Source organism: Lentinula edodes, assembly GCF_021015755.1.
Source record: "Lentinula edodes strain Le(Bin) 0899 ss11 chromosome Unknown C8R40scaffold_15, whole genome shotgun sequence".
Classification (NCBI taxonomy): domain Eukaryota; kingdom Fungi; phylum Basidiomycota; class Agaricomycetes; order Agaricales; family Omphalotaceae; genus Lentinula; species Lentinula edodes.
In genome coordinates this window covers 631,008-641,967 of record NW_025764321.1, presented here as the reverse complement: position 1 = coordinate 641,967, position 10,960 = coordinate 631,008, and the positions used below count along the sequence as shown (strand labels likewise).

The window sequence follows — 10,960 nt, the reverse complement described above, 5'->3', positions numbered from 1 at the left end:
TCTCCCCACTGTATACCCAGAGCTCCCCTTGTCCGCTTTTACCATTATGTAATATGCCACATGGCTGTCACATGTATAGTATTTAGGCTGGGGACTCCCCTCGGAGCTCCCCAGCATGTTATTGTCAAATTTTATCTGGAAACTCTTCCAACCTGGCTTGGTCCCTGTTAGTACAGTCTACTTGTACTTGCTAACAGGGCCTGACACGTCTCACCTGTCATACATTTCCTCTTTATCTGTTTCCCTCAACTCTGTTTCCTTCACCTCTGTTTCACTCAACTCTGTTTCTCTTCTCTGTCTCACCTCTCTGAACACCTCTCTATACTTTCTGAGCCTCTCCTACGACTTACAGTCTACGTCGAGGCTCCACACCCCCAACCACCTCCATCCTCACCAACTACACCTCCTTCCCCCACTCCAGGACCTTTGGCTAGGTCCACCCAAGCTCCGCAACCACCACTGGTCAGGCTCCCTACACCAGTAGCGGCACTTATCCCACCTCCCCTTGTACCACCTAGGCAGCTGTCCTGTTTGCTTAGGCCCAGTCCAGATAGGACGAGAGCAGGCCTTTTGTGCCAGGCCTCACAATTCCGCTCATGTAAAGGTTATTCTTCTACCCAATGAGGGTGATCTATGTGCAATGAAAAGCGGATATTGCGCGAAGATGATATGAAGTCCGGGCCTGGAAAGTCTCAGTCGATGACGGATGTAATTCGGGAATGAGATGAATTGGCGTCAGCAATCATGATGTTCTGCAAGTGAAAGTCTCCGGCAGGGGCAAACTGTGGATATTGGTGGAAGGATCAAATAACGCAGGAATGAGAGAACGCATGTACTATGCTTGATAGTGGGTATATGGCTTGATATCAGAGCCAAAATTCAACTCATCTATGTCATCAAGCTGAGCATTAGCTTACAGCGTATTCAAAAAACCTTGTCAGTAGCGTAAAAAATGAGATAAAATAAAATAAAATCGAAAAGGTACCCGACGTTTTAGCCGACCACTTGGTGAGTGTGCTGTCACTTGCGCCTTTTGACAATGATCTTCCATGCCAGTGGTGGAGGCTGGAGGCTGGTGGAGGTAACAAGTCCACTCAAGGATCACAATGTCAATGGAACTCCTCCTGGCATGGTCAGACTCTCCAGAGGCATCATCATCTGTTACTAGTCCTACCTCAGAAGCAAGAGATCTGCAATCATACAAAGGTGGAACATATGGAGGGGGCAGGCTGCCTCTAGATATCCTTGGATACATGAGAATGGCAGTCAGATGCCAGTTGCACATGGCCAAGGCTTGCACTAAGACAACCCAGAGAGAGCCAGAGATGTCCTGAAGACAACAGACAAAGCACTGCTAACCAGTTGGAAGTTGTTGAAATGACATCACACAACTGGACAGCACTTGCCAAGCGGTCGGCTAAAGGTCAGGTACCTTTTGGATTTTATTTTATTTTATTTTATTTTTTACGCTACTGACAAGGTTTTTTGAATACGCTGTAAGCTAACCAGAGATCGGCAGCATGAGAGTAAGATGTAGTCAGAATAAGGTGTCAGGTTCCACTGTACTGTCATCAGGGTCAACGAACAATGAGCTGTAATGGATGCACAAGCTACCATCAGTTCCATCGAATAAGGGTTCTTTTTTATCGGATCTATGTGACCATAGCTCAAGCAGAATGTCGATAACCTGCCAGAGGACTATAAGACGTCTATCGTTGTCCATCCCATCCCATACAGAGCTAAATGGGACACCATCGACTTTGGACATAAGTATATAGAGTGAACCCATGTCTTCCTCTGCATGAGTGCTATAATGGAACGGGGATTTTGGTATGAGTATCAACATACTTCATTGTCACCACTTCACTCTCAATCCTTGAGATCGCAGAGCTATGTTCCTCGCTTGTGGCATCCTTAAATCGAAGAGGTACACGAGCGACAACAATGGACTCTTGATTTCCATGAAGATGGAGGAACTTGAACAGACGAGATTGTATCCTCCTGAGAGTTGCTCTCCCCAATGGCACCTGGGGGAAGTTGAGAAAGTGTACATGCAAGCAAAGCGAGTTTGTCTCAATTAACAAGAGTAAATGTAGTACGAAGACGTGGGTCTACTAAAGAAGAATTGCTAGAACAATGGAGAGAGTTGCCATCACTGCGGGGATGAGCCCATTTGCTCACGCCGAAAAGTTGCCATATTATATATAACATGAGGTTTTTCAAAATAAACTCTGCGGGGAAATTCTTTCTTTTGCAGATTTGAGGATGGTCTCAGCGAGGTTATGCTGAACAAAGACTTTCCTTGCAGAGCTTATTTTGAACAACCTCATGTTATATGCATGGCAATTATTTTGTAATTATTTTGAATAATCAAACCAATATTTTGTTGTGATTATTCTTTAAAATTTGCTGCATATGAGCCTTATATTCTGCTAGATATGATTATGGAACTATTCAAATCTCTATGTACATATTTAGAGATTTTTGTACAAAAGCTCACAATAATTTCAGCCTTTTCGGGGTGAGAAAATGGGCTCATCCCCGCAGTGATGCATGGTCACCTTGCTTGCTTAGGTCCTTTTCCATGTCAGTTAATTAGCGCGCGTGAAGATTTTACCACGTTTTCCAAGATCGTTTTCCTTATTTGTACGTTCACAAATAAACGCAAAGCGGCTGGCTTCCTCATCAAGTCTTCATTACTCCTCCGCCGCCTTCGGTGCCAATGGTCTGCCGCATACCATACCTGTCGCCCCCGTCGGTCGCAATGACATTGGAATTTGGACCCCTCCATTTCCTCTCCACTGCTTTGCCCTCAGTGACTTGATGAACCCTACGGCTTACTTACTTTGATCTGTTTCTTTCCTCCTTCTACTTCTCAAAATTCGTACAGCCTCATACTGAATCTTCTGCCTATGGTTTAGTTTTCTCCTCAGAACTCTCCATTGTGCATCCACCACTTCCATAGCTTATCCCTTTTTCATGCTATTTTCTTGTCATCCTTAGGTTCATTATACACAGCTCCCTTACCTACTGTCATTGCACTGTCTGTCTGTGGGTTGTAACTTCTGCTGCTTCTCATACGTGATGGGATTGACAGTCCGCTGCCACCGTCTGTCCTCTCTGCCTTCCTTCCTATTGCTTCATGTGCACTCCTGGGCTTCAAATGTACATGCCATGTGCTGTGTTGTGTACAAAAAAACCTCACCTTGCTTGCAAAGGTCATTTCTTACTCGATATTATTAGCGCTGCGGAAATTTTACCCACGGTTTCGGCGCTTGTTCTTGACATTTTACTTTCAGGGTTACCATCGTTTTTGTTTCCTCTATACCACCATTCCTCTGTACGACCTACCTACTGTTCTGTGCAACATGCTCAGGTAGATCAGCTGGTATTCATGCCTGGGCGCTAGCTGACCTCACCTGTGCTGTGTACGACGCCAACATCCACTTTCTCTTCCCCTTTTTTGGTGCTGTTATTATGTTGCCTCCTTAATCCTTGTGAGGTGCTGCCTCCTTTCTCTGTGCGGCGTCCCGATGGTCCGCCGCTTGATCGCATTCCCTTATTAATTTGGACTCCTGAATGATGCGCTCGTTCCTTTTTTGTAAGAAAACTGCAATGTGTGTCCATTCCTCATTCATTCCCGTTCTGTTGTAACCGGGTGCTTAACCCTCACCGCGTCCAACTTAACAGACTACGGGTTATGTCCGGTCGTTACTCGCGTACCCCTTCATTATCTCCTCTACCCCCCATCTTCTATGCTATAACGTTGGATGACCTGGACAACGATTCGTTGAGGGAAATCACCAGTTACCTCCCTTCATTGGCCATCGCTTCGTTGTCTGCGGTGTCTAGACATTTCGCTGCTTCGTGTTTGCCTGTGCTGTACCGGTCGGTCACAGTGTCTTCTTTCGGTACTCTTGCTCAGAGCCAACCGTTCGTTTCCCGCCTAACTGGACAACACCCTGCTGCTTATGTTAGGACAATTGTCGTCGGCTCCTCACGGCGTGAGGTACTCCCATCCACAATCAGATCCGGATTGCAATCAGTCGATAACCGCGCGCTCAATCCGTGTCTCCTTAACTTAGAAATATGGTCTCAGGAGTTGACACTTGCCGATGTCTTTGCTCGCAGTCCAGGTAGACTCGCCCCTACGACCCTTCGATTTGAGTGTCCTTTGATTGCGGATTCTCCCAGGAAATCGCTGGCTGTCATGGCAAGTACTGTCGTAATGTCTACCACAGATCGTTATTCACCTTTGACAATCTCCATCCAGCGGTCTTTGGTTTCGACCAACCTTACTTCTTTGACTATATATTTCCCTTATTTCGCCCCTCAACGTATGTGTCTATCGCGATCCTTTTTGGCCTTGGCTTCTGATTCCCCTTCAGCACGTTCGAGTACTCTTCACAAGATGTTCATGCAGATCACGCCTGCACTCATTAATGTCACTGTTTTCGACATTTGGTTGAACAGCACTGAACGTGACATTGTCCCACGGCAGAAGGATGGAAATCCCCAGCCCAATACCTTACCAGGTGCTTTCTCAAGCGACTGGTTCTCCCTACCTTCGCTCCGAACGTTTCTGTTCCGTGATTCACTATACGACGTTCCACTTCACCCTTTTCTCACTCGACACCCATTAATCGACAACCTCACCCTCGACATTGACAACTTCGATTGGCTGCCGATCCCGGACCTCGCCAGCGGTGGACATCTGCCGCGTCTGCTTGCTTTTACTGGCACGCTCCCAAATGTTTCAAGCATTCTACGCTCCTGGTCTACCGCCCTCACTATGATCAGTGTTGTTGGTCCGCGATCCAGTGAACATGAATTACAACTGTTTCTGGGATTACTTCCTCGTCACTCTTCGGCTGCTAGTTGACGATGGTTACCTACCTGATGTCCTGAATTGTCTGCTCTCTGCTTGCTGCCACATTGTGTCCCTCACTGTTGTGCTCCACTGTCCTCTGAACAGCACCCTCGTATGTCGCATCTCACGATGTTACGAAACCTTTCTAACTTGATTCATTGCTTAGTGGATTCATGCTGTATCATCTTGCCTTGCATTACCCAGTATTCGGCAGGTGCATGTTCGCAATTTCGGTGTCAATGCCGCCTTCATCCGCCGCCATGCATACGAGACATTGCGCCTCCTGAGTTCTGTCGATTTCTTTCCCCGTATTCCGGCCGGTGTTTCTCTGTCTGTGGCGAATGACAAGGGCGAAGAGGAGGTTTTGATTACATGCGATTGATTGCGAGGCCGCCGCGGTTGTTAATTTTTCTTCGAGTCGATTTACTCCATCCTCATTTGCGTCATCTCGGGTCATACTTCTCCTTCTTATTCTTTGTTATCTTGTGTAAAACTGTCGACACAGTTCTTATGGCCTCCAATGTTACACTGTCCTCCTTTCTATTTTTCATCCTCAGCATAAAATGCATGCATGGGGGGGGGGGGGGGGGTGGGGCGGCGTCGTGTATTTCTCATCTCAATCGGCCCTACTTTCAGTCGCTGCCCGTTTCAGTCTTCTGCGGCCGCTGTCTGTGTGGCCGCCGTTTTCCCTCTCCATCCCTCAGCGATCGGGCATCCCTCAATTGCCCTGATTGCTGCCTTTCATGTGGCTACATAAGTCTGAGAGTTATGACCTATTCTACATCACAGCCCTAGTCCAATGAACTTAACAACAGATGCGTCAGTTGATTCCGTCGAGGCCGTCGTCGCTTGTGCAATGGAGGTGCGTTTTATATTGGCCACACATGAACACTACGGAGGCTGACGTGACAGTCAGAACGGTTACATGCACGCTTTTGTCCGTGCCCTCTTCTTTGGGACAGGGATGAACAGTCCCCGGATCGTCACACTTCCCTTGCGCCCTGGCCTCCGTGAATATCGTACCCTGGACGATTTCCTTGTTCGGGTCTATGTTTCACGGTGGAATATAACTGGGTTCAACAAGTGCAGCATTGGGCGTTGCTACATCGACAGGTTCCCACCTGATTCTCATTCACTTCTCAGTCATCCCTTTACCATATTCTATGGTGAACCAGGTACTCCGGCTCCTATCAATGACCTCGTGCTTAAGGAACTGGTGATGGACAAATATTCAATGGCTTCACAGTTCCGCGGTAATCTCCTCATCGTTAAGCATGTGCGCGCACACTCGTTCGACCGTCGCTATGATATGATTGATGTCTCCCTTGCTGATTATGTATTGCTGAAGCCCATTGTTGAATGGTATGTTGCTTGTCCCCCATTTTACAATTTTCTCATTGAACTTCAAAGGCTCATTGATAATGACTTCAAATGCACTGGGTCTACCTATCACTATCCACCTGTTACGAAGTTGGCGATGCCTATGCCCCACTCTCATTCATCGTTCAACATGAAAATTCCGTGTGTAGTCGCGTACTCTAATCTGGATGTCGCCCGTGTCCTTTTCTCCTATGTTGGGCTCAAGTCGATGTTGGCCCTTAGCCGTGTGAACAAAGACTTGTCTTTTATTATCAGGGAGTTTTACGCTGCACGGGTGGATGCTGTGTTGGATCTTGCTTTTGACAAATTCGCCAAACGCTCTTTTTGGTTTGCCATGGAGGCTTATCATTCGTACATCGGTGGCTCTGCTGCTTACTGGATCATGGACAAGGAATCAACTTTTGCGATTTCTAACATCAACATACTTGCACCATGCAACACGCAGGATCCGTGGTCGACTTGGTTAGTCAAGTTGGGGTGCCGAGAACTGTTCTTTCATGATTTCACGCGTCAAAATTTTCTTCCTCATGCTAAATCGTTTCGTGTCTTTCAATCGCCCAGGGTACGCTTTCCTTGCGACAATCAGTATTGTTGTGGCTTACTGTTGACTAGGGCATGATTATCTCTGTCTCTGAGAGCGAGTCATGCAGCGTGGTGCCGCTCATGCTTAGTGGCGATAGCACTGCAGAATGTATCGCTATTGGATGCCACGTCGCATACATCCTCTATCCAACCCTCATTGACATCCGCACTACTTTGCCAATTGCTGAGGATCTCAAGACGATGCGGCATTTGGAGTCTGAACATGGTAAGCGATGGACCTTCTCGTACAACACCCGTTATTTAGGTACTCCGTGTCGTGAATCCTGCCCAGCGCTCTGGCGATCGACCGGTGGTTATGGGGTTGAGAAGTTCAGATGGGGGAACGTCCTTAATCAAGGTACATTTTGTCGTCAGCTGGACTGGGGTGGCACAGAGTGGCGTTTGAACAACAAGTGCTACAACCCGTTGTGCCTAGCGTCCACATTTGGTGATATAAATGTCGGGGGTAACTGATACATCCTTCTTACTTTGTATGTCGAACCTTGTACTTTACTACCTGGTAAACAGTTGTACGTAATCGATATTACATCTATTACGCGCCTTTGACCTAGGTGTAACGTTTGCCGCTGCTCCACGCCCATCGAGTGTCCCTTTCTATTACATCCAATCGACTTTCATCAACTTTCAAATCTTCCGACGGGTGGTGCATGAACAGTTGAAGATCGTAGCCTCGTAGAATGCGAATATTGCTCCGGCCCCGGCTACATGATAAAGCAACATAGACGCTGAAGCCACTCATTTTCGGTCCTGTAGATGGTGGTTCTAAATCGACAACTAAAAATTTGATGGTCTGTCCTTGCCCCTTGTAGTCCGTGAATGCATATCCTGCGGTGAGTGCTAATTGTCGGCGTGTTACCTGCTTCCGCTTACCATCATCAATGGTTATTGTAAACTTCGTCTTGGATGGAACAATGGGAAGCAGGCCGGCTTCAACGCCTTTCAAGTGGATAACTGTGCCTCCGTCTGGTCGGAAGAATACAACTGCCGGTGGATACTGAAGCATACAAACACCCTCTCTTACGGGTAAAACAGCTGGCTCGCGGTCATCCAGTACGAGGCCTGTTACTGTTCCCCTTGTGCCATTCGCCAAGTCGGCTTCCGTAGCAATATTCAACACTACCATTGCTTTCATACCTACTGCGAGTTCGATTCGATGGTTGAGGTTACCCGTGTCCTTGTTCTTCATACTGGCGACACACATTTGTTCATTGTTCGTCAGCGGAATGTCACCGAATGTATCTTCAGCCAGACACGAATATAGGCGCTGCCCATGCCTGGTGCAGTGCTTCCGAATTGCGGCGGCATTCCACAGTTTCCGGGCGCTGTTCCGGGGTGTTATTAGTACTGCTTCTCGCCAGCCATCAGAGTCGAAGTCAGTTGTAGGGTTTTTGCCTATGTCAAGGCGCAGTTTGTCCACTTCCTTCATATCGTCCTCGCTACAATCTCCATGGCGAAGTCGATCCAGTAGCGACTTCCAACGCTCATCCTGCACACGCATCTGCTGCCGGAGTGTTACCACTTTGTCAAACGTGTGGTATATCTCTTTCCCGAGTATCGACAGAGGCCCGCCTGTGCTTGGGTGAAAGAGTGAGCTGGAGATGGAACCGACAGGGGGGAACTGATGGAAATCGCCGCACAGAATGACATTCATTCCGCCGAAGTAGTTGCCTGCTCCTGGCAGCTCCAACGAACTCCGTACCTGGTCAATGATTGTACTAAGCTGGGCGATCATGTCCTTTGTTGCCATCGATTTTTCGTCGATGATCAGATATTGAACATCCTGCATGTTCCGCATCCTCTTCTTTGCGATTGGCGGTGACCCAACTACCCAATTATCACCAGCCTGTTTTCGGATTGGTAGACCAGCCCAAGAGTGTACAGTGCGGCCATTTATCAATGTTGCTGCAACTCCTGACGTTGCTGTCTTCGCCAGTGCACTTTCCATTCCCAGTGACTTGAATGATTCCGTAATAGCGTTTACTGCAACAGTTTTTCCAGTACCACCAGGCCCTCGGATGATCATCAACAACTGCTGTGGTGCTTTGCCGGAAATGGTCGATTACTATGTCATGCACCAGAGCCTGGTCCTCGTTCAACATCTCTCGCCACCGGTTGCTCTGCTGTTGGTCTTCGTTGTTGCTGTGTATTTCGATCCCTGGATTGGAATTGCCATGTACAATGGATGATGCTAACACCCCCCCTACAGAATTGTCATTCACGATTCTTCCTCCTTCTGCAACGTACTTCCTGAGATAGTCACCCCATTCGTCAAATTCAAGTTTGTCTACGGGTGAACACCGCTCCGCAAATTCGGCTTCACTATGAAGTACGGTGTCTCGGGTAAATATACCAGCTTCATACGCGCACTCCATTGCAGAAGTTGCATACGCCTGCTCACGGCCTGGTATCGCATCCTGGGCTCGAATAACGTCTTCTGTTGTCCACTCCGCGGTTCCGTCTGACGTTGTACCATATTCAGGGTTCCGCTGGCCAACGTCACCGCCTTCTGTGTGTGCTGTACACTCGCTATCTGTGTTGAAGTTGTAAGTTGTATATTCTTCCGCATGTTTCTTCACCGACTGATCAGAGCTTCGGTAGAAATATTGGATGTTCTCGAGAAACGATTCATACTTGCCACATGAGTCATGTATGAAACTTGACCATGCAGAGGCCGCAGATGTGTGCGTCCTGACGAGATCTTCCAGTTTTCGCCATGGCTTCAGGATTGCCAACATTGTTAGCTGGTATTGAAGCATGCAATTCGGCTCGTCGTTACGTGGAAACCACTTTCCTACAAACTGTGGTACCATTTCGAATCCTGCCTGTCGTTCGATGCGCATGTGTTTAGGCTTGTAACCACCGTCGTACATATGCCTTGCACTCCGCGGACGGCCTGCATTAGACTTCCCTTGTTCACCCTGAATACGGTCCGTATTAGAGCTGGTGCAGTACTCATCGTATGTATCACGGAAGTACGTGAGTACGTTATAGGATTCCATTGTAACTGGCCGATGAACATAATCACGGAGCTGATCGCCAACGGTCACTTGGCCTTTTTCAATACGCAGTTGGACTGTTTCACCCTGTATTGTTTGGTCACTACTGGAATATACACGTTCAAAGGGTAATGAAAGCTCACTTCTGCTTCGTTATCTTGTCTCATCTCCACAAGGGCGATGTTCCCATTGTCGCCCACACTTCTCTTCCACCTACAAAGTGGTCATCAGTCGTTTAATATCACCAGATTTGGTCCCAGATTTGGTCCTACCTCTTGTGCAATAAGTCGGGATACGTCTTGCGCAAAGCAGCACCTATTCCATCGAGGTATATTGGGATGAACTGGTGAGATATGTAACGGTCTCCCCAGCCCATCAAATAGCTGACAACTTCGGATGCACTGAACTCTTGTTCACGATTCAAGGCTGTTGCACATCTCGTTATGAGTCGCTTGTGAACGTCCTTGTCTTCCTTGTTTGCCTTCTCTTGAACGTTGTGGAACGCAAATCGTTTTGCTACAATTGCCGAGGTGTTGTTACTTTTCTTCTTCTTCTTGGTTTGGTATGCTGAGAAATACCAGACGCTGTCCTGTGTTTCTGCACCATTCGTGATCAACTTCACGTCGTTGTTGCAGAAGATGGTCTCAAGGATAGTAGGATTGAAGCCATTCAAATAAGGGTTGAGCCTCTTCATACCCCACTCTCCTTTTTCGTTAATCCAATCCTCAGCGGACGTCTTCCACGGGGCACAATTTTTGCAGAAGCGCCGACCATTCTTGTTCTGTAAACACCTGCCTATTGAACATTCGTGTAGTTGTAATGATCTCGCTAGGTGTTTCTCTTGGCTCTTGACATCCTGGGCATACGTAGTCAGCCATGGATCAAGTGGTCTGTTATAACCAACTGCAGGCGTTGCCTTCAGGGATCGCATTTCTTCAACACCCATACCAACATCTGCGCGCAGGTTGACACTGATGAAACCTGCAACCCGTTCACGAAATTGATCACCCCTCAAGCACTGGGCCATCACAGATGGGGGTGGGGCTCCATCTAAAAAGACGAGCATGTGGAGATGTAGCATTCCCCGACCCTGGGACTCCACCATCCCAAC

General features: G+C 47.7%; 1 protein-coding gene across 1 annotated transcript; it reads left to right on the top strand.

Annotated features, from left to right (window-relative positions):
- Positions 1-3,700: 3,700 nt before the first annotated feature.
- Positions 3,701-7,238, top strand: C8R40DRAFT_1069134 (uncharacterized protein; the record flags this gene model as incomplete). The annotated part of the gene is made up of 8 exons (XM_046226082.1): positions 3,701-4,337; positions 4,389-4,799; positions 4,822-4,982; positions 5,085-5,231; positions 5,686-5,732; positions 5,783-6,232; positions 6,281-6,812; positions 7,098-7,238. The coding sequence occupies 8 exons, from the start codon at positions 3,701-3,703 to the stop codon at positions 7,236-7,238; spliced, it is 2,526 nt and encodes an 841-aa protein (XP_046087045.1).
- Positions 7,239-10,960: the final 3,722 nt, after the last annotated feature.